We start from the raw sequence: 25,783 nt of genomic DNA on the forward strand, positions 1-25,783 counted from the left end.
GGGAAAATCCGTTAGCTCATAAAATACTACAAACCATAAATCGAGAACAAAAAATAGAACTACAGCTATTAAACATAAACGACTAATATATGAGTGAAGATAGAATAACGTACCTGTGATTTCAAGGCATTTAGAATCTGAGCAATGACACGGTCCTTAAACATCTGCATCGCCAGAGTCAATGACTGAATTGAAGCCTTCAGCTTCGACATGTCTTTTTTATACCGATGCATGATCCGTCGCAATTGACGCTTCGTGACTACCCCGTCATTGACTCTTGTCGAATGGGTCAACTGTAATAACATATATTACTGTGTTATTCAATAATCATATATGGAATTCTTGAACATTACCCGTTAGAACTTTGATATCCTTATCGACGGCTCATTACCACTGTGCAGTTGAGCAAGACTAATTGGTGGTTGAAGAACTGTTGTCACTTCTCTCAACTGCAATAATAGAAATTACTGTGTTACTCGATAAACATATGTGAAAATGTTGAACACAAACTGTTAGAACCAATATTACCGACAAGTCATTAGCATTATGTGTTTGAGAAGGACCTCTCAGTGATTGAGGAGCTATCGTCGCATGGTCCAACTGCAAACACAGATATGTTATTCGATAATCACAAATGGAGTTGTTAAACACAAACTGTTATAACTGTCCTTACCGGCTCATCGTTAGCACTATGAGTTTGAGAAAGACCTCTCGCTGGTTGTGGAGTTGTCGTCGCATGGTCCAACTGTAAACACAAATATGTTATTCGATAATCACATATGGAATTGTTGAACACAAACCGTTAAAACTGTTCTTACCGACTCTTCACTGCCATTGCCATGGTCATCACCTTCCTCCATCAACTCGAGGACCGACAGCTCATTGACTTCAGCAACGATAGTGCGCCTTCGCTTCATGGCACCAGTGGCTCTTTTGTGCTTCAAGTTTCTCCTCTTTTCCCTCGCACCTAAGCACCAGTCTGCCCGATCCTCCATGTGCCCTATTGGCACATATTACTGGCCCTCAGATAACGGGCTATCGATGTTCACAAAATAATCCCGGTTGGCCTCATCCGGGGTGGGCTCCAAGGTTTCGACTGCCCATAACTGCAAAATAGGGATCGTGATTAAATTTTAGGAAAAATTATTATACAAATTCATAGCAGAAATTAGTAACTGTTCACTCACCTGGTGAGATGACTCCAACATCTCAACTGCCTTGTAGAAGTCTTTTGGCTTTTGGTTACATTGCCATCTGCACATGCATGGGTAGACGTTGCCTATTAGACTAGATGGGGCAATTATCTTTCGCAAGGGTGGAATTAGCTCCATTGCCTAGAATTGCAAGTCAAATATAACCATACTCAAACCGTAAATGATAAACGAGTGCAACCATAAATTATTATGTCAAAAAGAAAATGAAAAATGTTATGTGGCAGTACTCATATCACCCACGTGAATCCGTAAATGTTGTACCGTAAATGATCCTTTTGCACGTTCGAGGCTGGCACTACAAGCCCCTTTAAAAGGTAGTCCAAGGTCAGCCTCCAAACATAGTGACCCATGAGAAAACATTCCAAGCGTCGATGTCCTCCACCAATGACAAGAGCCAAGACGTCATCTGTCTACGGTAGTCTTGACCAAATAAAATGTTATTCGTGATCTATATGATAGCCATCTTGGTCGCGTTTCTTGGTCGCTGAAAGTTGCCTCTACGAAATATATCAAGCAACGCTTGTAGCTTAACGCTCTACTGCCCGTTCTAGTATCGTGCATGAATTTCGTCCGCAACAACCTCATATGGTCATGTGAACACATCGAACATTCGACCAAACTTCAGTCTGATGATAAGGCAGAACTCTTGCTTTGATATGCGCGCCTTGCTTTTGCCAATGGCAAACCATAGCTCATGCTCCATTGAATCTATCACAGTGATTCGATGAATCATGATGTTATGCAGGAGACCTGCAGAGAAGTAGCCTTGTGGATATACGTCCAACAACATTTCGAAGCATATACGCTTCACTGCATCGTACTCCCCTTACTCTTGGAGAGTCTTGTTGATGTAATGCAGTTGTAACCACTTATAGTAGGCGTTAATAACGACATTGAACGCCCACTTCTCCCTCAGCATAATAATCAAACTGTCAAGATCCTCATATTGTCTGGACTGCATCTGCAAAACATGGCACACATGCATGAGTGAGTTAACCCATAATATTGTAACACGCCATGCATATAACGTAAAATGTTGCAACACGCCATGCGTATCAAGTCAAATGTTGTAACATGCTAATGCTGACATGCAAATCATTATAATTACTATGTCCTTACACAAACTGGTCTAAAATACCCATGGCATGTGACACATCAATCAGTGTAATTACTAACTCGTTACACGAATTGCCCTAAAATAATCAATGTCGTGACACGCTAAAGACCCCCAAAAAGTAGTTAACCCATTACACACCATATCTGTTGTAGTTCAAAACTTTGGTATAACCATAAAACTGAGAAGAAAACAGTTTAAACAAAGCAATTGTAAAAGATTGAAAAAACACGAACATATCACACAAACCCAATAAAAAATTAACGAACAGAAAAAAGTTTTAAAAGTTTTATTTTTAGACTGACTGACCTCTTCACTAATAACCAACATTGTTGTTGTGGTGTCGTCAAGCTTGCAAAGAACAAAGTCGAACACTCTGGTACCTTTGGGAATGGGGAATGAATCAAATCAAACTCTCTGAGTTCCTTCACACAGATATTTATGATTTTTGAAAAATATTTAATTAAAATGAAATGGCCTCACAATTTCCTCTATAAATATTCATTTATTCATTGAATTCATTCAATGGAAGTCTAATTGGTTTCCTCGTTATTTGCTTGCTTTTTTTTTCCTTTTTCAAACCCTGTCGTGTCACACACTCTAAACCCTGTCGTGTCATGGATCTCCATGGAGTTTGACAAACTCTGAACCCTGCCATGTCACAAATTCCCTTCATGGCATCTCACAAAGTCTTAACCCTGTCGTGTCACAGATTCCCTGCATGGCATGTCACAAATTCCCTGCATGGCATGTCACAAACTCTGAATGCTGACGTGTCACAGATTCCCTCCATGTCGTGTCACAAACTCTAAACACTAGCGTGTCACAGATTCCCTCCATGGCATGTCATAAACTCTAAACACTAACGTGTCACAGATTCCCTCCATGTCGTGTCACAAACTCTAAACGCTAGCGTGGCACAAATTCCTTCCATGGCGTGTCACAAACTTTGAACCTTGCAGTGTCACAGATTCCCTCCATGGCATGTCATAAAATTTGAACCCTGCAGTGTCACAGATTCCCTCCATGGTGTGTCGCAAACTTTAAACCCTGCCGTGTCACACATTCCCAACATGCCGTTTCACATTGAGAAAGCCTTTGAAATTGCAGGAGAATTCATTAAAGAAAGGATGGAAAGTATAGAAAACGGATATAATGAAGGGAAAAGAAAAGATTTCTTAGCTGTACTAGTGGAGTTTTGTGGTGATGGCATAGAGGAGCCAGCCAGGTTTTCTTCAACAACCTATTAGAAAAAATCGAGAAATAAATGAAAATAAAATAAAATAAGTAAGAACATTAAGAAGGTTGAGGCGTGGTATCACTTTCCTTAAGGATAATTTTCGTTCCTTCTAAGTATAAACTCAGTGCAAAAGGACTATAGTGGTTATTCTCTAAGATTCAACAGACTTTTCCCGATTAGTTTACACAAACTATTAGGGATACCAGGAACAACATAAAAATTACTAATAAGAAAGAACCCTTTAAGATAAGGGAATGAGGGAAGTAGAGAAGTAATGGAGTGAGGGAAGCAAAGAAGTGAGGTGTGTTGAGAATGAACGTGGAGGCTATATTTATAGAGATGAACAATTGAGAGAATCAAGAGAAAATCAAAAATAAAATATTATGTAACGTTATAAATATCTGTAGACACCTATTTCAAAAAAAATAAAAAAAAATAATAATGAAATAAAAAAACTAAAAAATAAAAAATGATAAATAAATTTAAAATAATAATAAAAAACAAAAAAAGAGAGAGGAAATAGGGAAATGACTAACCATCCCTCCCCAATAGACATGGCAAAGCATTTAATGCTCCTGAAAAGTGAAGAATAGGGCTCCAACTACCAACTCCTTGGTGCCAGAGCCTCCACCTTTAGATTGTCCAAAATTTTGGACAATCTGGCCTTTAAAGAGGATCTGAAAGCCATGGAAATACGGGGGGCAGCAACAAAAAACAAAAAAAAAACCTTTAAAACAAACACCTAAAAATCCTACTCTAGTAGTGGAAAAGCAACCAAAAATAAAAAAAATCCCTAGTTTTCTCTAGCAGCCAACCAACCACAATAGCCATAAAAAATATAAAAAAATAAAAATATATATACAATGGAGAGTGAGTTTAGAAGAAAGTAATTTTGAGATTTTTTTTATTTTGGTTTATAGGGGGAGATCTTTATTTTTTGTTTGGTTTTTAGGTTGAAGTTTTCAAAAAAGGTAACCGTTGTGTGTTTAGAAGAGAGATTAGGGGGTTTAAGTTACCGGTTAGAGGAAGGAAGAGAGAGAGAGAGAGAGAGTGAGCGGTGTAGAAGAAGGGATAGTGAGCGAGCCAAGACAAAAAGAAAGAAAGAGGAAGAAGAAGGAGAAAAAAGAAAAAAGAAGAAAAGGAGAAAAAAAGAAAAAATAGCACCAAATGGTACGTTTGGAGTGTGGCTTGGTGGACTTAAGGGAGTGGACCTAATACAGCGCGTTTGGGCTTTCTATGGATCTTTGAGCTGGGCTAATCATAGCCCAGAAAGGTATAACCTTCCCTCTTGATTTGAGCTTGTTTTAATTGATTTTGGGTCTAGCCCATTTTGCCTAATTAAAATGTATTTTTGGTTTAATTTTAGACTATTCTAGGAAAATAGGTTAGGTGAATTAGCAAAATAAAAATATATTTATGATTAGTATTTATAATTAGGAAAGTTCCAAGGTTTGGTCTAAAAAGTTAATAAATAAATAAATGAAAATAAAATAAAATAAAATAAAAAGAATAAGACCTAGCATGAAATTATTAAGTATAAAAATATGATGTTTGATTTGGAATTAATACCGATGATAGGATGTCCATTTGGAACGCGAGAAGTCTCAATTCCAAATGGGTTTCTTTAGGTTAAAATTTTGATTAAGACCCCACCAGTATGATGGGAGGGTCCTCATTTTGAATTCCGATAATTCTACTTTTAAATACAAATTATATACTCAATTACTAATTGGTCAAAAATGCAAAAAAAATAGGAAGTAATGATAATAATAATTATATTAACAATAATAATAACAATAATAATAATAATACAAAGAGGAATGGATACGAGACATATATAAATAATAATTATGAAATAAAAAATAAATAAATAAAAATATTTGGTATAAAAATATGATTTTGAAAAATTTCATATAGTGAAGTAAATAAGTACTTACATAGCAAAATACATAACGAAATAAAAATGGAACAATAAGTAAATATAAAATATTTAGTCATGGTATATATGCTTACATGGAGAAATAATAAAATAAGGAATAAACACTAGGATTTATGAGAACATCATGTACCATTGTTGCATTGTTAATGTCATGGTATAGAGAAATATTTTGTATACGAGTATGAGCCCGATGATGGGACTTTTCGAGGAAGCTTGTGAAGGCGAGTTTCATTGGAAAACTTCCTAGGTGAAAATATACTTCCGAGCCCCTCCAATATGATGGGAGGGTTCAGAGAAATATCTTTAATAAAAAGCTTTTACTTGTATTAGGATTTGCATTCATGAAAATGCCATTTTTACTCGCAAACAACTACCCTGATGATGGGAGTTGCTCGTTAAACATGCGAAGGCGGTCTTCTGAGTAATTCTCTAAGTGAGAGGATATCCTCGGATCCCACCAGCATGATGGGCGGATTCGAGAAATATCCTCAATAAAAGGTACTCGTTTGACATTATATGAATTTTATGCCATGCATTTCACAATTTGCATCGCGAGTATGTCAAAATAAAGTATTTTAATAAAATAAGAGATTAAAAATAATAAATATAATAAATATAAAAATAAATAAATAAATAATAATTAAGGAAACAAAAAAATAAAATCAACAAGGTAGGATAATATATGATTAAATGATACCGTTCGTGGAACGGGCGTCATAGGGGTGTTAATCCTTCTCTATGCATAACTGTACTCCCGAACCCAACTCTTAAGAAAATACGTACACCAGTTCATCGTTTTTTCATCAAACCTAAAATCAATTTAGGATTTCGTCAAACAGAACCAATTTAATAGGTGACCAATTGCACCTAGGTAAAAAAGATTGGTGGCAACTCCCTATGTTATCACACATCTAGAGGTCAGGTTCCCAAACCCGCATGTTACGACAGCTTGGTGACTCCACTGGAGAGGAAAGAGAGTCAAGCCATAATTAATCATAGGTTATCCTAAAGCCCTAAATAATGTAGTGTTTCCTTTAAATTTGAGCATCTGTTTTATGCATTATGGTTTTGTGCATTACTTGTTTTATTATCATTATTTTATTATTTTTTTAAGTTGTGGGGAATTTAGGATAGAGGAATGTGAGATTATCCGTCAAAGGTTGGTACGTTCCTTCACACACATGACACATGTTGCATTCATGCATAAGCCTTCTACCCGGGCTTTGTCCTTTGTTAGGAATGAGTTTAGTAGCTACGCTCTCGTGAGGTGATAACTTTCGCATGTGCTAGTGAGCACTCCTACTCAAATTGAACTCAGTCCGTTCGAAGCCTATAATGGGTGAGACCGGGGTGCCTTACTAGTCCGAGTGGACGATAGTGAGGAGCAATTTGAGAACCTTTAGCCTCATTTAAAACCAAAACCCAGCATATAGAAAGCCGTGAGGAGACATCTCATAGGCAGAACCTTACCAAACTTGTCATGAGGAGTATACCCTAATTTAAGACACTAGAAGGAATGAATCTGTCCTATTAGTTTTTTTTAATAAAAAAAATAACACGTGTCAAAGTGATTTAAAAAAAATAAAAAAAAATTCTTTCCTTTTCCATTTTTTTTTTAAAAAATGAACAAGATTTTTTATGTTCTATTTTTTTAGAATATTTTCTCCCTAATTTTATAAGAATAACTTTCTTTATTTTCTCCTAAAAAAAAAGGATAAACATGAAAAAGAGAGAGAATTTTTTTTCTTTCGAAAAAAAGAAAAAAACAATAATATAAAGAAAGGAAAAAAAAAGGAGAGGTATTTTCTTTAAGTGAGGTCTTCTAAAAAAACAAAAAAAAAAAAAGGAAAGTCTTTAGTTCCTTTTGTCCATAAAAATGAGGGAAAATAAAAAGAGAGAAAAACTTCTTCTCTTACAAAAATAAATGAGGAAGGTAAAAAGAGAAAATGATGCTTCTTGTGAAACAGAAAAGAAAAAGAAAATGGTTCTCTATTTAAGCAGCAAGAAGAGAGAACATAAAATGGTTTTTTATTTCTTCCATTTTTTTCAAAAACCACAAAAAGAAAAGGACTTTAGTTTTGTATAAAGTTTTCTACCTCCCACTATACATGATTTCCAATAATATGGTCTTCCATTTCATTTCATACCATCCATGCATCAAGGCATCATAACATTTCATGCATACATGTAAATATCATATTTTCATCTACATGCAATCATTTCATATTTGTTCTAATAAAGAAGAACCCTACAGTGTTGTTAGCTTTGTAGGAAAGAAAATAAATCTTTTTTTGAAAAATTTTTAGTAAAGTTCTAAATTTTTGTTTCTAATTTATTTTGGTTTAGGTCATCATCTAAACCCAAGCTAGGATTGAATGATATGGAACATCAATTGGAAGCAAGGATAAGTGCATTGGAATGCAATCAAGAAGAATTTGGACATGACCTTCGAGAGATGAAAGGATAGATGGCCAAATTGATGGAAATGGTTGAACGTCCCAATGAAGCCAAAGAAAAGCACCCTCCAGAATCCCCATCACTTCAAATCAAACCACACCAGAAGCAATTTCTGAATAGAATTCAATTTGTCCTCGATGAACCCAACACGTTGCTCAGTGGCTCAAGTAAAGATCAAGGTCTAGAAAAAAATTGTAAAAGGGATGGATGAGTTGAACACGCAAATGATTGAGTTAAAAAGTTTCATGACCAAGATGGGATCTCAATATGCTACACAACCCCCAAACAATGGGTTACAACCAAGGTCATATTCTCCACCCACCACTTTTCAACTCGCAAAAATCAATTTGCAGCCAAATTCTTACTCCTGTTCAAGCACTTTTTGACCTTCCTTTCAATAGGCCTTTCAAAGCCAACTATAGGCACAATTATCAGTCACCCCCACTCCTAGCCTAGGCAACCCTAAAAAATAATCCAAAAAGAAAAAACAATTTGACCTTGTACCCGTCACCTATAAAGAACTCTTTTATCAATTAGTTCATTATCATCTTATTGTCCCGGTGCCTTTAGAACCCTTGCGGCCTCCATACCCAAAGTGGTTCAAGTCAGATGCAATATGTGATTATCATGGTGGAGCTATGGGACATTCCATCGAAGTTTGTGATGCCTTCAAGTATCGAGTGCAAACATTAATAGATGCCAAATGGTTCAATCCAACAAAGATGATGGGGCATGGCTGTGGGGAGCACAATTGAGTGTCAAGATGAAAAAAGGATTGATTGTGCTGATTTTTTTAAAAAAAGTTTTTGTTAAAACCTTAGGACATTTTAATTTTTAACTTCTTTTGAATCTTGTAAGAGTAGGTTCATGTTTGTGAAGAATTATGTTAACTTTTGAGACATTTTCTTAAATGTTGTTTTATAAAAAAAAAACCATAAAAAATGAAAAAAGAAAGTTTGTTTGAAATGTAATCGTGTTGGTGCATTATTCATAATCAAGTGTCTTTGTGTTTCAAATCACTTGTCATACATTTAATCATCCCATTATGCATTCAAACATTCTTCGATTTGGATACACATGCATGCATCATTCATCTTCCTTTGTTGCAAGTAGCATCACTTGACTTTACTACATTCCGTGAAAAAAGAAGCAAGATTGTTGTTGATTTTCACGAATAAAAAAAGTTCTTTCTAATTATATATTGTGAAAAAAGAAAAGCTCGAGGGAGCCTACTTACGATTGGCACAATATAGGGGCTTAAGCCAAAATCATGGGAGGTGAACAACCAAATTTGATAAACAAGATGAAAAAGACCCAAGAAGAGATGAGAAAACAACTGGCAAAGCTAATGGAGATAGTGAATGCCAATGAAAAAAGGGTGACTATCGAATGATCTTCAAGTTTTCAAGGATTAAGTCAATCATTGACACAAAGGCAAACTATGCAAATTTCAATGGAAAATCTTTCTAATCAGGTTCCTACACTTGACTTATCAAGTTCGAGAGAAAAATTGAGAATACAACAGAAGTATGATCTTTTAGAAGAGCGCTTTAAAGCCATAGAGGGAATGGATCTCTATGATTCCATTAAGGCAAATGAATTAAGTTTGGTGCCTAATGTGGTTATCCCACCCAAGTTTAAAGTCTTGGAGTTCGAAAAGTATGATGGAACCAATGCCCTAAGGCACATTTGATAATGTATTGCAACAAGATGGTTCCATATGTCCATGATGAGAAATTGCTCATTCATTTTTTTCAAAATAGTTTATAGGGAGCTACGGTTAAATGGTACTTCAAGCTAGAGAAAAATCGTATTTGCACATGGAGAGATTTGGCTGGAGCATTTTTGGGTCAATACATGCATAGGCTAAAAAGCAATTCCTGATCGAATAACCTTCCAAAACATGGAAAGAAACCTTTCTGAAAGTTTCAAGGAGTATGCTTGTAGGTGGAAGGAAGTAGCATCACAAGTCTAACCACCCCTTACTAGTAGAGAATTAAATTCTCTATTTATTGATACTCTTCTTCTTTCATATTACAACAAGTTGGTGGGTAATGCTTCTTCAGATTTTATGAATTTGGTGTTCTTCGTGGGAAGGATTGAATATGGAATAAAAAAGGGAAGGATTATAGACTCTCGAGCAAATGATCCTGTCAAATGAGAATATGGTGTTTTTGATAAAGAAGTTCAAGCAATGGCTTTTGAAAAGAGAAACAAAAGGAAATTTTGCGACATAGAAAGAGATCTTATAGGCGCTCATTCACACCCATCAGCATATTTCCATAATCTACCTCGACCTTTCGCTCAATCATTATTTGCAGAAGCTCCTTTACCTTACATGTCCACTTCAGGTGACCAAGAAATTAATTTGGATTACCTTCAAAGCAACAAGAGAAAGAAAGTCAAAGTATACAATTTATTACCAATGCCCTATGCAGAGCTTTTCCTTTTATTGGTACAAAACTATAAGATCTCCATTATTCCTGCCAAGCCTAGGAAACCTCCTTACCCAAGATGGTATAACCCAAATGTTAAATGTGATTACCATTCTGGGGTTGAAAGTCATTCCACAGAGAATTGCATTGCATTCAAGAACAAAGTTCGAGCTTTAATTGATGTAGACCCAACTAAATTCAACAAACTTGTCAACAACTATAGAAATCAAGGGTGATGGATGCAAGGCTTGGGTTTGGGAACAATTGAGTGGTATGCCAATTCGGGGGCAATCCTTGATCATTTTCTAATCGTGTACATGATTTGAGGGTAGAAACTCTTGGGAATATGGACTTTTGTCTTTTATGCATGATCATGTAATTTGAGATGAGTGATTGTTTAGTTTTCATCATCACATGCTGTCATGAGTTGAATTGAGTTTGAAAATTGCTCAAATTTCTTTTGGTTCTTGTTTATTTATTTTTCTTTCCAAAAGAAAGGAGTTCTTTGAATGTTGGCTATTTTAAAAATAAAGCTCCATACTGCTAGTTTCCAAAATCATACATGGAAAAAAAAAAGAAAAGGTTCTTATAAAATAAATGATGAAAAAAATGTCGAAAGAATTGGTGGTTGCTATTTGCAAATGAACTCATTTTCATAAACATTCTCAAACCATACCTTAAAACACTCTCAATGCCTTAACCAAGTGAATAAAGGTCATTCAAGGGCTAGAATCCAAAAAGAAGCAAAAGCTCTGAAACTTCATCTATCTTATCATTTGACATCTAAAGATGATGGTCTTCGTCTAAGTAATGATCAATGTTATGATAAGGTAAAATTCATCTTTTTCAAAAAAATAAAGAAAATCTTGCACTCTTAGAAAGAATCAAAATTTGGTAATTTGATAAGTGTCAAGACTAGCCAGAGATTCAAATACATCGAAACCACTCAACCTCTTTCAACTGGATCCAAAATGTGAGCTTCTCCACCCATTGCCTAAAGTTGTCCTCCATCCATACTCCAAGGGCAAGATGGTCAGAAAAGGAAAATTTTCCCAATACTTTCAAGACAATCGATTGGTAAAGTAACCTTTGTTTCTCCCTCATTTAAAAATGCTAACAAGAGCAATTTGCAAAATTAAGGATTGAAATGAGATCTCTGAAAGTTTTTGAAAGGGTCACAATTGCTTAAAGTTTGCTTAAGCCTTCGTTTGAGTAGTTGATCGAGGAAGGGCAACCTCAGCGGATCTTTCGTTTTGGAAAATTTGAGTCAAGCTTGGAGTTGAGAGGAAAAAAAAAGAAAGAAAAAAAAGAAAAAAATAAGAGAATGATGAGGAAAGTTGATAGTGACATCATGTACTTAAGATGTTCAAACAATGCTAAATGAAGGAAAAAAAATAAAGAAAAATCAATTTTTGCTCCAAAATTCATCCCTTCTAGGGATTGCTCTTCAAGGCAAGTAACCATATTTGAGATGAGAAACGGCCACGTTTCATTTTCCCATTCACAAATAAGAAATTATCCGATTACTACCCCTTTTGAGCCTATCAAATTTTTTCTAAATGTACCTTAACCAAGGATCACCTCTCATATTGGGGGGGGGGGGGGCAAATATGTATGAGAATCTTGTCTAGGAACATGGAGAATAAAATCTCATCCGAAGAAAGAGGACATGTTATATGAAGAGGCGAATGCAAAATAATTCGAGTTTTAACCCATCAAAAGGAAAAGCAAAAAAAAAAAGAAAAAAAAAGAAAATTGATGGAAAGACATGTTTTAAAGAATAAAAAAATGCCTCAAAAGATTTTCACATGAATGATCTTTGGTTGATCACCCTCAAATACATGTTTTGAGCCTTTTTACCCATTCTATCAGAACCCCTAACCTTAACCTACATTACGCGCTTTTAAAAGTCCATTTTGATCAAATGTAGATGCTTAAATTAAAGAGCTTTCTTCTAAAAAAAGGTATCATAAAATCAAAGAGGCCTTGGCCTCACTTTTTCTTTGCCAAGATTATGCATGTGAATCCATTAATCCATTTTGGATAGAGTTTGAATTTTTTTTCAAGTGCATGGTCGAACGATCAATGAAAAAGAAAAAAAGAAGAAAAAAAAGAAAAAGAGAGAAAAATGAGCTTTATGGTGAAAACCTGAAAAGGTAACCTAGAGCAAAAATGGAAACTTATGAAACCACTTGTGATTTTGACTGATGAGAAGCACGGTAAAGAGATCATTTCAAAGCAACCACAATGCATTGGAGATCCCCAAAATGCCCAAAGATTGTAAAATTCAGGATTTGTCATAAAACTAACGCTGAACTTTGAACCGTTCTCTTTCAAAATAACCTTGCATATCTTAAGTCTCTAAAGCTAGTCTTGACATCTATCAAAATGCCACAAATCATGAGACTAGGAGAGTGTCAAAATTGATTGCGATTTGAAATGAGTCTTTTTGTAAAGAATTTGATTTTCAGAGAGTATAAATTTGAGAAAATCGTGCAACATTTGTGAGCTTAGATGAAGAAACATCGATCTTTCTTGTTCCCATAAAATGGAGAAACCTTTTTGTTACGCAAGACTTTAATTTGTTGAACCCTTCAATTCATGAAGATCAAATTATGATTTGACCCACTCGAGTCATTAAAAATAGTAATCACTGATTTTTAAAGGATTCAAATATCACAGGTTTTTCTAAACTTGGATATTTTATCACTTCAACAAGAAAAGTGTGGAATTGACACATTCTTGCTACAAGATCCAGCTATTTTTCATGAAAATAATTGTGTGGGGCAATTTAGTTATGATTTTGTCAAAATCAAGATGTCTTTGAAAAAAAAGAAAAAGAAGAAAAATGAGAGTCTTTACGACCTTTGTGATGAAAATTCTTCAATCATTGTGAGATAAGACAATTACTTTTGAAAAAGACAAATTCATTTTTCAAAGAAAGAAAGGGTGAGAAAAAAACAATGCATGGAAGCATTGAAACCCAATTTGAATTGGTTATCGTTTGTTGACAAGGAAATTGGCAATTGAACAAGAACATCGTCAAAAGATGCAAAGCCGAGAAAAATGATCTTCCAAGTGAGGAATGTATGGTGCAAAACAAAGGAAAGCAATGCATCATTTGTCCATCATTCAATCATGCATACATGTCCAACCATGCACATGACCATGCATCATCAAAATTGAAAATTTTCAAACAAATGTCAAGACTAATGCAGTTTTCAAGCAATTAAGTGAAGAAAGATTTAAGTCTTAAGCCCAATTTAACTAGCATCCGAGATGTTTAAGCCTAGTTATGTCGGCACAAAAGATAATTCAGCCCAATTTAACTAACATCCGACATGTTTAAGCCTAGTTATTTTGGCACAAAAGATGATTAAGCCCAATTTACCTGGCATCCAAGATGTTTAAGCCCAGTTATATTGACACAAAGATGTTTAAGCCCAATTTACCTGGCATCCAAGATGTATAAGTCCAGTTACATTGGCACAAAAATAGTTTCAGCCCAATTTATCGAGCATCCAAGATGTTTAAGCCCAGTTATATTGGCTCCGAGATATTTAAGCCCAATTTAGCTAGCATCCAAGACGTTTAAGCCCAGTTATCTTGGCAAGAGAGAATTTAAGTTACGCATCCTCGTTTTGAGATGAGGAACAACTTTTTCTTTTAAAACCTCCGAGTACATTCCAAAACCTCTGGGTAATTAGTTTCAAGATTTCTTCAAAGTTACGTAGCCTCATTTTAAGATGAGGAACAACTTTTTCTTCTAAAACCTCCGAGTACATCATTAAAACCTCCGGGTACATTCCTAAAACCTCCGTGTACATTCCAAAACCTCCAAGTAATTAGTTTCAAGATTTCTTCAAAGTTACGTGGCCTCATTTTGAGATGAGGAAAACCTTTTCTTCTAAAACCTCTAGGTACATTCTCCAAAACCTCTGGGTAATTAGCTTCAAGATTCTTTTTAAGTTACATAGCCTCTTTTTGAGATAAGGAGCTTTTTTTATTATTAAAAAAGAAAACAAAAGAAGAGACTCAATCTGGTCCAAGGAAGGTGTCTAAATCTTTGCACTATTCTTGATTCTCAAGAATGTACAAGATGGGCAACTATAGACACCTATTTAAAAAAATAAAAAAAATAAAGAATAATGAAATAAAAAACTAAAAAATAAAAAATGATAAATAAATTTAAAATAATAATAAAAAACAAAAAAAAAAGAAACAGGGAAATGACTAAGCGTACGCTCAGCCATCCCTCCCTAGTAAACATGGTAGAGCATTTAATGCTCCTAAAAAGGGAAGAATGGGGCTTCGGCTACCAATTCCCTAGCGCTAGAGCCTCCACCTCAAGATTGTCCAAAATTTTGGATAATCCAACCTTTGAAGAAGGATCTGAAAGCTATGGAAAAGGGGGGGCAACAACAAAAAACAAAAAAAAACCTTTAAAACAAACACCCAAAAATCCTACTCTAGCAACGAAAAAGCAACCAAAAATAAAAAAGTCCCTAGTTTTCTCTAATAGCTAACCAACCAAAATAGCCATAAAAAATATAAATAAAATAAAATATATACAATGGAGAGTGAGAGAAACAGAGTAATTTTGAGTTTTTTTTTTTTATTTGGGTTTCGAGGGGGAGATCTTTATTTTTTTTTTTGGTTTTTAGGTTGAAGTTTTCAAAAAGGGTAGCTGTCGTGTGTTTAGAAGAGAGATTAAGGGGTTTAAGCCACCGGTTAGAGGTAGGATGAGAGAAAGTGAGTGGTGTAGAAGAAAGAAGAGTGAGCGGCACGGTAGAGGAGAAAAGAAAAAAGAAGAAAGAGAGAAAGTGAGAAAGTGAAGGAAAGAAAGAGGGAAATGGCACTAACGAGGAAGGAAAAAGAGAGAGAGAAGGGTGACGTCAGGAAGAAGAAAGAGGGAAAGAAGAGCTACGGGCCAAGACAAAAAGAAAGAAAAAAGAAAAAGAAGGAAAAATAAGAAAAAAGAAGAAAATGAGAAGAAAAGAAAAAATAGCACCAAACGATGCGGTTGGAGTGCAAATTGGTGGACCTAAGGGAGCAGGCCTAGTGTAGTGCATTTGGGCTTTCTATGGATCTTTGAGCTGGGCTAATCACAGCCCAGAAAGGTATAACCTTCCCTCTTGATTTGAGCTTGTTTTAATTGATTTTGGGTCTAGCCCATTTTGCCTAATTAAAATGTAATTTTGGTTTAATTTTAGACCATTTTAGGAAAATAGGTTAGGTGAATTAGCAAAATAAAAAATATATTTATGATCAGTATTTATAATTAGGAAAGTTCCAAGGTTTGGTCTAAAAAGTCAATAAATAAATAAATGAAAATAAAATAAAAAGAATAAGACTTAGCATGAAATTATTAAGTATAAAACTATGATGTTTGATTTCAAATCAATACCGATGATACGATGTTTGTTCGGAATGCGAGAAGTCACAATTCCAAATGGGTTTTCTTAGGTTAAGGATTTTGATTAAGACCCCACCAGTATGATGGGGGGTCCTAATTTTGAATTTCGATGATTTTACTTTTAAATACAAATTATATACTCAATTACTAATTGGTCAAAAATGCAAAAAAAATAGAAAATAATGATAATAATAAGTATATTAACAATAATAACAAAGAGTAATGGATAAGAGACATATATAAATAATTATTATGAAATAAAAAATAAATAAAATAAAAATATTTGGTCTAAAAATATGATTTTGAAAAATTTCATATAGTGAAGTAAATAAGTACTTACATAGCAAAATACATAACGAAATAAAAATGGAACAATAAGTAAATATAAAATATTTAGTCATGGTATATATGCTCACATGGAGAAATAATAAAATAAAGAATAAACGATAGGATTTATGAGTACATCATGTACCATTGTTGCATTATTAAATGTCATGGCATATATAAATATTCTGTATACGAGTATAAGCCCGATGATGAGACTTTTTGTGGAAGCTTGTGAAGGCGAGTTTCATTGGAAAACTTCCTAGGTGAACAGATACTTTCGAGCCCCACCAGTACGATGGGAGGGTTCGGAGAAATATCTTTAATAAAAAGTTTTTGCTCGTATTAGGATTTGCATTCATGAAAATGCTATTTCTACTCGCAAACAACTATCCCGATGATGGGATTTACTCGTTAAACTTGCAAAGGCGAGTCTTCCAAGTAATTCTCTAGGTGAGAGCATATCCTCGGATCCCACCAACATGATGGGAGGATTCAAGAAATATCCTTAATAAAAGGTACTTGTTTGACATTATCTGAATTTTATGCCATGCATTTCACAATATGCATCATGGGTACGTCACAATAAAGTATTTTAATAAAATAAAAGATTAAAATAAAAAAATAATAATTAAGAAAACACAACAATAAAATCAATAGGGTAGGATAATATATGGTAAAATGGTAACGTTTGTGGAACGAGCGTAATAGGGGTGTTAATCTTTCTCTGTACATAATCGCACTCCTGAACCTTAATAAAATACTTAGACCAGTTCATCGTTTTTTTTATGAACCTAAAATAAATTTAGGATTTCGTCAAACAGAAGCAATTTAATAGGTGACCAATCACACCTAGGTAAAAAAGATTGGTGGCGACTCCCTATGTTATCACACATCTAGTGGTTGGGTTCCCAGACCTGCACATTACGACAATATCCTGAAAAAATCAAAGACTAAATTAGGATAAAATATTTTGTCTAACGTTACAGAACATTTATAACGGCAAAATGTGAATCAAATACTAATTCTTTTTTCACAATAAAAAGACTAAGTCAAGGTAAGGTAAAAAAATTAAATTGACCACCAAGGTAAAAAATATCACTTGGCAATGTGGGACATTGAAACTTTATGAAATATGCTTATTTTTCCAACAATCCCCCACATATTTCATAAAGTTTCATAGGAAGTTTTGTTGGATAAAATTTCAATTGAGTGTAATGCATCGTGACTAGTGCTTTTTAAGCTATGAACTAGCCCTAGAGAGAATGAAATATAAATCACAGAATTTTGATGAAGTTTGTAACTTCTATGAACCAAAATTCTTTACTTGAGATATAGCTTTCATCAATTACATTACACCCTCACAATTTCTGCTGCTCAACGCGATTTTGCGCTAATAGGCAATGCTCGTGCCTGGTTATTCATAAATGCTCTAGAGAATTGCCACACTTCTCATAGGAGCAGCCCCACTCCATACTTCTGTAGGTTGATTCCATCAAGTGTATACTACAATATAATATATGTCACGACCCGGAACTCCCATCGAGCCCGTGACAACCGCCGCGACGTCTCAATTTACATTCATTACCCAGAATGTCAACCGAGACCCCGCAAGGCTTTAATATCAGCTTCTCATTTCCCCTGTGGGTAGCTGTTTCCAAATACCACATTTTAAAAGATTTTAAACTGTTTCCAACTTAAACAAATGAAATAATAATTTCCGTCTCACAGGGGTATTTTTGTCATTTATCCCAAAAATAAAAAAAAATCATCTAAAAATATAGTATGTAAGTGGAAAACACATATTTCTTAATCAAAAATAATTTTGGATGTCTAAAACATTCGTTTAAAATGGAATTATGACTGTTATAATAAAATAAAAATATTCAATAAAATATTCAATTTTCACATAAAACGATATTTTAAGAACACTGCATAAATAATTTTTATAGCGTAAAAGCAAAATAAATTCTTACATACCGTAATACAGATAACCAAAGTACAGAATTTAATTTACAGTGACACGTGGGCCCCCGAATGACCAAAAGTATAAAAAGAAATGAACCTACAGTCTTTGGATGTGGCAAGTTCAACTGTAATCCTCGCCGATATCAGTTATCTACAATCTATTCTGAACCTGAAATGGGTGGAAATGAGGGTGGTGAGATTATAAAATCCCAGTGAGTAAACAAACATCACTCAAAATATCTAAAGTCGAGTAAAAGGAGACTATTAAAACATTTCATCAAACTGTAATTTATCATCTTTCAACTTATTTCAACCAAATGAAATCAATTTATTTAAAGCAAGTAATCAGTATGGCTTATGAATTTCTTAAAAAGCTTGGCTCATGCCAAAAATTATTATCATACTCAGTTATTTGGGATACCTTGGCCGAGGGCTATCCCAACTGAGTCCACCAAGGCTATTAGAAAGTCATGTTTTTATTTTGAAAACATAGCCATTCCTTGACGTTGGCCGAGTTCCCCTTCACGAGGTGGTTTGGCGTGAAGTGAACTCTAAAAGTTATACCTCAGGAGTTACCCTACTCGCCTCTCCAACCGAGGTAAAAATATAACAGGATTCCGTGCCCCTCTAATAGGCTAGTCCACAGAATCCAGCCCACTGCAGCAGGTCAAACCCACCATACAATAAAATTTTGACAGCATGACAGGGCTAATATATTACTACCCAGCTTGCAAGGGTAAAATAAAGCAATTCATATAATTCATAAAAACACAGCCCAGCCAGTCATGCCAATACAATAACATAAGCCATTAATTCAATTTTAAATTTACAACATATCAGTGGTCTCCAATTACTCTATTTGCAAAATCGTTATTTCGTTTCAAGACAATTTATAAAATATTTTCATTTAAACTCATTTTGTTTACAAAACATAAAAATTTACCATTTGAACTCATTTTCATAAAATTCACCAAAACCGAATAAAAACATACTTTAGATAATTAAAATGATGGTAAGGTTACTCACCGTGTCTAGAGTGAGGATTTTCGAAATACTCAGACTATTGGTCCTCGGGTGCAATTCCCTTGCCTTTATTAGAGGACTCACCACCTTGACACAGTACAAAATCGAGAAATTCACCACATTGGTACTAAATTGAAATTAAACTAATTTAGACTACTAATGCTTGATATGGAATGCAAAAATGTCTAAATTTTTGCCTAAATGCGGTGTTAGCCTATTTCGGTCTTTTACCCGATAAATTGATATACGCGTCCGTTTAAACTCCAAATTAATTTTTTTCAGTTTCTATACCTCAATTGCACCCAAATTGACTTAATGTCCCTCAGTGTGGTGCAAATTATCAGTCCCGATAACAAATTACGAAAATACGCCTAGTGGGTAAAAATTTGTATTTTTGCTCCGAAAATTTCCATTATTTTTCTAGGCTCATAATTCATCATTATTCATCATAATTCCTCAAATAACCATCAAGATCAGCAGCCAATATTCCCCTAGAAAATTCAGCATAATGGGTTTCAATGGGAGAAAATTATATTTCTAGCTTATTTTTGCTATATTTCAATATAACTTAACTAAAATCACTTAATTCAATTAAAATCAACCAAAAATCAAGCTCAAAACTCATCCATGGAGGTTTGGCCAGCATGGGTGTCCATACCCACTTTCTAATTTTGCATGGAAATGAGAAAAAAATGCATGGGTAGTGAAAATCACAAGGAAAATCAATGAAATTTACCTTTTTAATGCTTGATTTCTTGATTTCTCTTGATTTTCTCCAAATTTTTCAGGTAGGATTCTTGTTTTTTTTTTCCCTTTTCTCCCCTGGTTTGGACAGCTGAAGAAGATGAGAATTCCGGAATTTTTACCTTTTTAAAGGCTAAAATAATATAATATTATTTTATTCATTTTTTTAATGTTTTATTAATTCCTTAAATTCTAGCCATCCATTTGTTTCCAAATTTTCACCATACACTTGTCCCACATATCCATAGCTTAGGTAAAATTCTCAGACTTATCCAAAGTCTTGGTGGAGTAATTTTTGAAATTTACACTTTTACCCCCGTAAAAGTCAAAAATTACATTTTTGCCCCAAAAATTGAAAAATTGCCCATAGACATATTTTTCATCCCTTATACTCATACCATTCTCCAATTTGTCAAATTTGATCTAAATTCTCTCAAAATCTCAAATTTTGTCCGCGAGTGGCAAAATTACGATTTTGCCCCTACACTCTAGAAATCACTGGAATTAAACTTTTTCACTGCCAAACCCTCAAATTATACTCCAATACTCAAATCATACTCCAATAAGTCAAATGGGGCTAAAAAAATTCTTTTCTAAAAATTCCCATTGTGTCCTTGGGTGGCAAATGACCATTTTGCCCCTGGACAGTAAAAATTCTAGTTTGACTTCAAATTGATCCTCGAACTCCAAATCACCATATTAAACCATTCTGGGACTTTAATATTCTTAATTTCATTTTAAATTCTCTATTTGATTTAGTTCGAGACTTAAATTAACTTAATTGTACCATTTGGTACATTGTCGTCTTTTAACGATTTTTCTTTCAGGGCTTTCCAAGTATGCAAGCATATTGTCAATCATATGAATGACATGGAAAGTATTTTATAAGATCGGGCTTGACAATATACTACCTATAAGGGATATGGAATGCATTAAGAGTTTAACTCAACCTCTCTTGCATTATAGTTTTGCACTATTCACACACCATATGAGGGATAATTATTTTAATAATGTATTAATTTATCAACAAATAACTTGTTATTACCCATATGAACCTAATTCATGGGATCTCTAATCACATCAGTTGCTTTACCATTATTTGTTGATTTCCTCCATTGGCTTAAGTCCCATTCCCCTCGATGTAGCATTAATTAATTCTCTTCTCAAGAGTTTAGTCAAAAAATCGACCAAATTTGGCACTGACTTCACATAATTAATGGATGTAATTCCAACTCTATGCAGCTGCTTTACTACATCATGTCTCAAACAAATGTGTCTATTTTTACCATTGAAAGTTTTATTCTTCACAATGACTATTGCCGCTTGGCAATCACAATACATAGACACAGACGGTGTTGGTTTCATTCCAACAGAATATCTGCTAAGAGGTTTCTCAACCACTCAGCCTCATTGCCAACCAACTTTAAAGCTACAAATTCTGAATCCATTGTAGATTTAGCAATTATTGTTAGTTTGACTAATTTCCAAGTTATAGCACCCCCACCAAGGGTGAATATATAACCCCTTGTGGATTTTGTCTCATCTGAATCTGAGATCCAATTAGCATCATTGTATCCTTTTAATACAATGGAAAATCCATTATATAAAATACCATAATTTATGGTACCTCTCAAATATTTTATTATTTTGCTCAAGATAGTCCAATGATCTCAATCGAGACTTTGTGTATATCTATTCAATCTATATATAGCATAAGCTATATCAAATCGAGTACAATTTATCAAATGCATCAGACTCCCAATAATCTGTGCATACTCAGACTAAGTCATACTATCACCTCTCTTTTTTTTCTCTCATCAGCAAAGTGATGTATTTGCCAACATGATTCATATAGCATTTAAACCATTAATAAAGGTTACAATTGAGTCATGCAACATAAGAAATCTCTTTTAATAAAACTGAATCTGACTGGTCGTGGCAGTTAAATGTTAACGCAACATGGTATTAGCTCATAATTAGCTAAAAGGCATAAATCATAACGTATAATGAAAGTAAGATGAGCATAAAACATTTTCAGCCATGATCACCAGTCAAAACCAACATTATCCAATAACGTTTAAAACATCAAATAAGCAAAGCATACTAGCTCTTGGGTAGGTTTAAATAAACTCATGGGTCCCTTCCACGTAATCCAAATAACTTGGGACAGTATATATATCATTTAAAACAAGTTAGCCCCTTGCTAAAATTCATCAATTCTGAAAATCATTTCATGTATATACAATTTAACAATGTTGTCAAAACTTTTCAAATACAAAATTTTATTCCAAAGTAGCATGCACCTTTTAAAAATAGAATGATATTGAAATGCTCTTTAAATCATACCATAACAATTATAAACATTAACGTTGTCGAACATTTAAAACAATAATGTGCACCTGTCAAGCTCAATATTTCATGCCATTTATGCATAATAAGCAAGTACATTTCCTATACCATTTACACATTTCTAAACAAAGTAAAAATATCATAAAATGGTCACTCTATGGCACTAGAAATAAGAATTCAATTTTTGAAATAAATATTAAAGATCAAGTCAGATTAAAGGGCTTGTTTCCTAGCTTTGTAAATTACAATATATAGTAATATATATATATATATATATATATATATATATATAATAACGATATCCTTTCAAATCTATTTTAAATAAATTTTAACAACCATGTTCAACCGTAATAAAAATCATCAAAGCCATGCTTCCTTTCATTCTAACCATACGCACCATAATATATATATATATATATATATATATATATATATATATATATATATTATTGACATTGCAAAATGCACATAATTTGAAGGAGTAAACTGTGAAAATACAAATTAAAAGATTGTAACTTTACAACAGCAATAATGCAAAGTTAATAATGAGGTAAAGCAATTTTAAACAATTCCTTAGTCCCGCTTGAATAATATTCTATATCTATTCCAAGATAATCTAACTTTCATTCCACCAAATGTACCTTAAAACATGCAAACTTTCATCCTCATAAAAAACATCACATAAAATAAATAATTAATTCTATTGATTTTTAATAAATAAAAAAATAACAACCAAACAGAAGTTTAGTTTAGGCAAATCAAATTTATAAACAGCACAATAGCCAAAGTGACACTAACCAAAAAGGTTTCCTGTTAAGTTTTTGAAATCTACTTTTTCAAGTCAAAGCAACAAGTCAGCTACTTCATTTTTCTAGGGCACAAATATACTATCAATAAAAAAAGGATTCGGTGTAACTATTTTAATTCCCTTCAATTGTATGCCCAATTGAATGACAAGTGTCGTTCAATTGGATGCTTTGCTTTTTTTATTTTTTTTATTTTCTAGCATCCAAACAACGCCGTTTTGAGTTTGTCAAGTGCTGTTCTCTGCTCCTTTGTTTGATTGAAACGATGCCATTTTGTCTTGTGGTGTGGTTAGATTGTTTTTTCATGTCATTAGCTGAGGACGGCAAATCATTTTTTTTTTGTTCCATTTACGTCCAAGGAAAAGACAAGAAGAATAGGAAGCGAATCATTTTAGGTTTTTTTTTTCATTTGTATCCAACGAAAGGACAAGAACAATAGGAAGATATGGACAGTTAGAAGTTATTGATAGAAGAAATAGGGAAGATAAAAAAAGTTGAAAAGGAAGGGATGAAGAGAGGTAGTGGTTGAAAGGTTTAACGGAAGCAAAGGAGAAAGGAATACGAATTAGGAAAAAATGGTTGTATAAACATTGGGTTTTTTGTTGTGAGGTTCATTGGTTGTTTTCGGTCCGATGATGGGGAAAGAAAGGTGCGTCGATTGTTTTTGGTTCATTGTGATGGTTTTTATGACAAGCCGTGGGTTGAGTTAGATTGTTGGCGTTTTGTTACGTTTTAAGGAGTCAACACAAGCAGTGTTGAAGGGCTTAACAGAAGGGGTGGCAAAAGACAAAGTAATTAAAAAAATTGATAGTTGAATAAGCATTAGGTTTCTTGTTTTGAGGTTCGTCCATTGTTTTTGGTCGGATAATGGGGAAAGGTAGGGCAATCGATTATTTTTGGTTGATTGCAATGCTTGGTAGGAGGAGTGGATGGGTTGGGCTAGGCTGTTAGGGTCTTGTTAGCTTTTGAAACTGTGTTGTTTTGATCATTGGAAATAAGAAAAGGATAAAGTATATGCAGATTTATACGCTCTTGCTTGGTCATGTCGATTGTCAGTTAGCTTGACTTTTTTGTCTAACTTTTATGTTAATGTAGGGACTGCTATTGACCGGTTATTTGAGTTTGTCCCACTATTTTCCAATTCTTTGAATTCTTTTACCTTTTTGTATTATAAATATTATGCTTATTTCTTTTTGTTTGTAAAAGACACATTTAGCTTTTAGAACACTCTTTGCTTTTTTTGGTTTATTTACATTCTGGTGTTTGGTTTTTGTTTATTTCACCAATCTCGAAAGGTTCTATTTTTTTCTTATTATTGTTTTTTGTTCTTGATTCATTATCAATGGTCTAATTTTTTTGTTTTGTTATTATAGTCAGATTGTTTTTATTTGTAACACAAACGTTTGCTTTCTCTAATTCTCTTACCTACTTTTCGTTTGTGTATGTTCTGTTGTTTGATTTTTCTGTATTCCATTAGTTTGCAAAGATTGTACTTTTTTCTTATTATTCTTTTTTCTTCTTGACTAATTATTAGTGATTCATTTTTTTTCTTTCAATAGTTTAACCTTAGTTTATATTTTGTTTCTTCTGTGTGCATATAACAGTAAGTTTTACAACATGCAAGCTGCAAGAATACTTTATTTTGTTTAAGTTAATTTCTCTATCATGGTTTGATTGTTCTTTAACTAATAACGAGACCTCTATTTTTTTTAGTATTTTATTGTTTTGATTATTTCATATAATTTTGATATTCATCAGTTTCATGATAAGATATTTCAATGTGAAGTGTTTAAGAATTTTTTTTATTATTTTGCTTTCTTTTATTCTATCACTTTTCAAGTATTTATTTTTTTTTTTTGAAATGACAAAGATTTGTATTGATCATAAAGCTATACAGCCAAATACATACAGGCAACACACACTATAGGTGCCAACCCCTGTACAAAACTGCAGGGAATAAAAAAACTTGCAGCATCCCACCCCTTTTCCCACAGAGACCACACAGTACCCAAAAACAAAACAACCTAATTTCCCAATTAAAAAGACACAGGAAAACAAATTAGCTATCAACAAAAGAACCTAGCAATAACAAAAAGATTTTGTTGTTGACAAACACAAAAACATTAACAATCCAACCGCCCCCTATCATGCTTAACTGCATACAATCTCTTTCTTACTAATGCTCCTTAGTCTTTGCATCAGTACCCTTTATCTAATCGGATCCTCTGCCTTTTGCACCTCAACTTTCGCTAGATTATCAACTGCTTCATTCCTGGATCTCAGAATCTGTTGCAAACTACATCCATTTACCTTCTTTTCTAATGCTTCAATCTACATTACAATACCTCTGAACTTCCACAAAGCCCCTTCAGGTTGCAAACTTCATTTAATAGCATTATGAGAATCACTTTCAATAATCAAATCATACCTTTTCAACCAACTTGATGCAGAAAAAAGCTGAAACACATATCTGACAGCAAGGAGTTCAATAACATTTGATGTTGTAACACCATCGATTTAAAAAATAACATAAACATGTTACCTTCATTTTCTTCGGGAATTCTCTCCTTGATAGTTACCTCATCTCTTTTCTTTTCAAGTATCTATTGCTATATTCTGTAGCTTTCAACTGTGTGTTTGATGCATTGTACTCTTTCTTTTACTTATGATTATCATGCAATTTACATTGGGCTTATTGTCAACATTTTGAAATATTTGTTAGCTCATTTTCATGTACGCTTTTGTTGTTACAAC

General features: G+C 33.7%; 1 protein-coding gene and 1 long non-coding RNA gene across 2 annotated transcripts in view; one reads left to right on the forward strand and one right to left on the reverse strand.

Annotated features, from left to right (window-relative positions):
• The first annotated feature begins 3,401 nt into the window (after nucleotides 1–3,401).
• LOC108661913 (cytochrome P450 76A2-like) overlaps nucleotides 3,402–25,783 on the forward strand; it is a 51,592-nt gene continuing 29,210 nt past the window's right edge. Inside the window, 1 exon segment of the mRNA XM_088806358.1 lies at nucleotides 3,402–3,556. Within this exon segment, the coding sequence (XP_088662484.1) occupies nucleotides 3,402–3,556 (155 nt within the window).
• Nucleotides 18,168–19,938, reverse strand: LOC148762369 (uncharacterized). The gene is made up of 3 exons (XR_016026448.1): nucleotides 19,867–19,938; nucleotides 19,134–19,217; nucleotides 18,168–18,276 (listed from the first exon to the last, which is right to left on the reverse strand). It is a non-coding gene; the product is annotated as an uncharacterized LOC148762369 (long non-coding RNA).

The sequence above is a fragment of the Theobroma cacao genome, chromosome 5 (assembly GCF_053813885.1).
Source record: "Theobroma cacao isolate CCN51 chromosome 5, ASM5381388v1, whole genome shotgun sequence".
In the NCBI taxonomy this organism is placed as follows: Eukaryota; Viridiplantae; Streptophyta; class Magnoliopsida; order Malvales; family Malvaceae; genus Theobroma; species Theobroma cacao.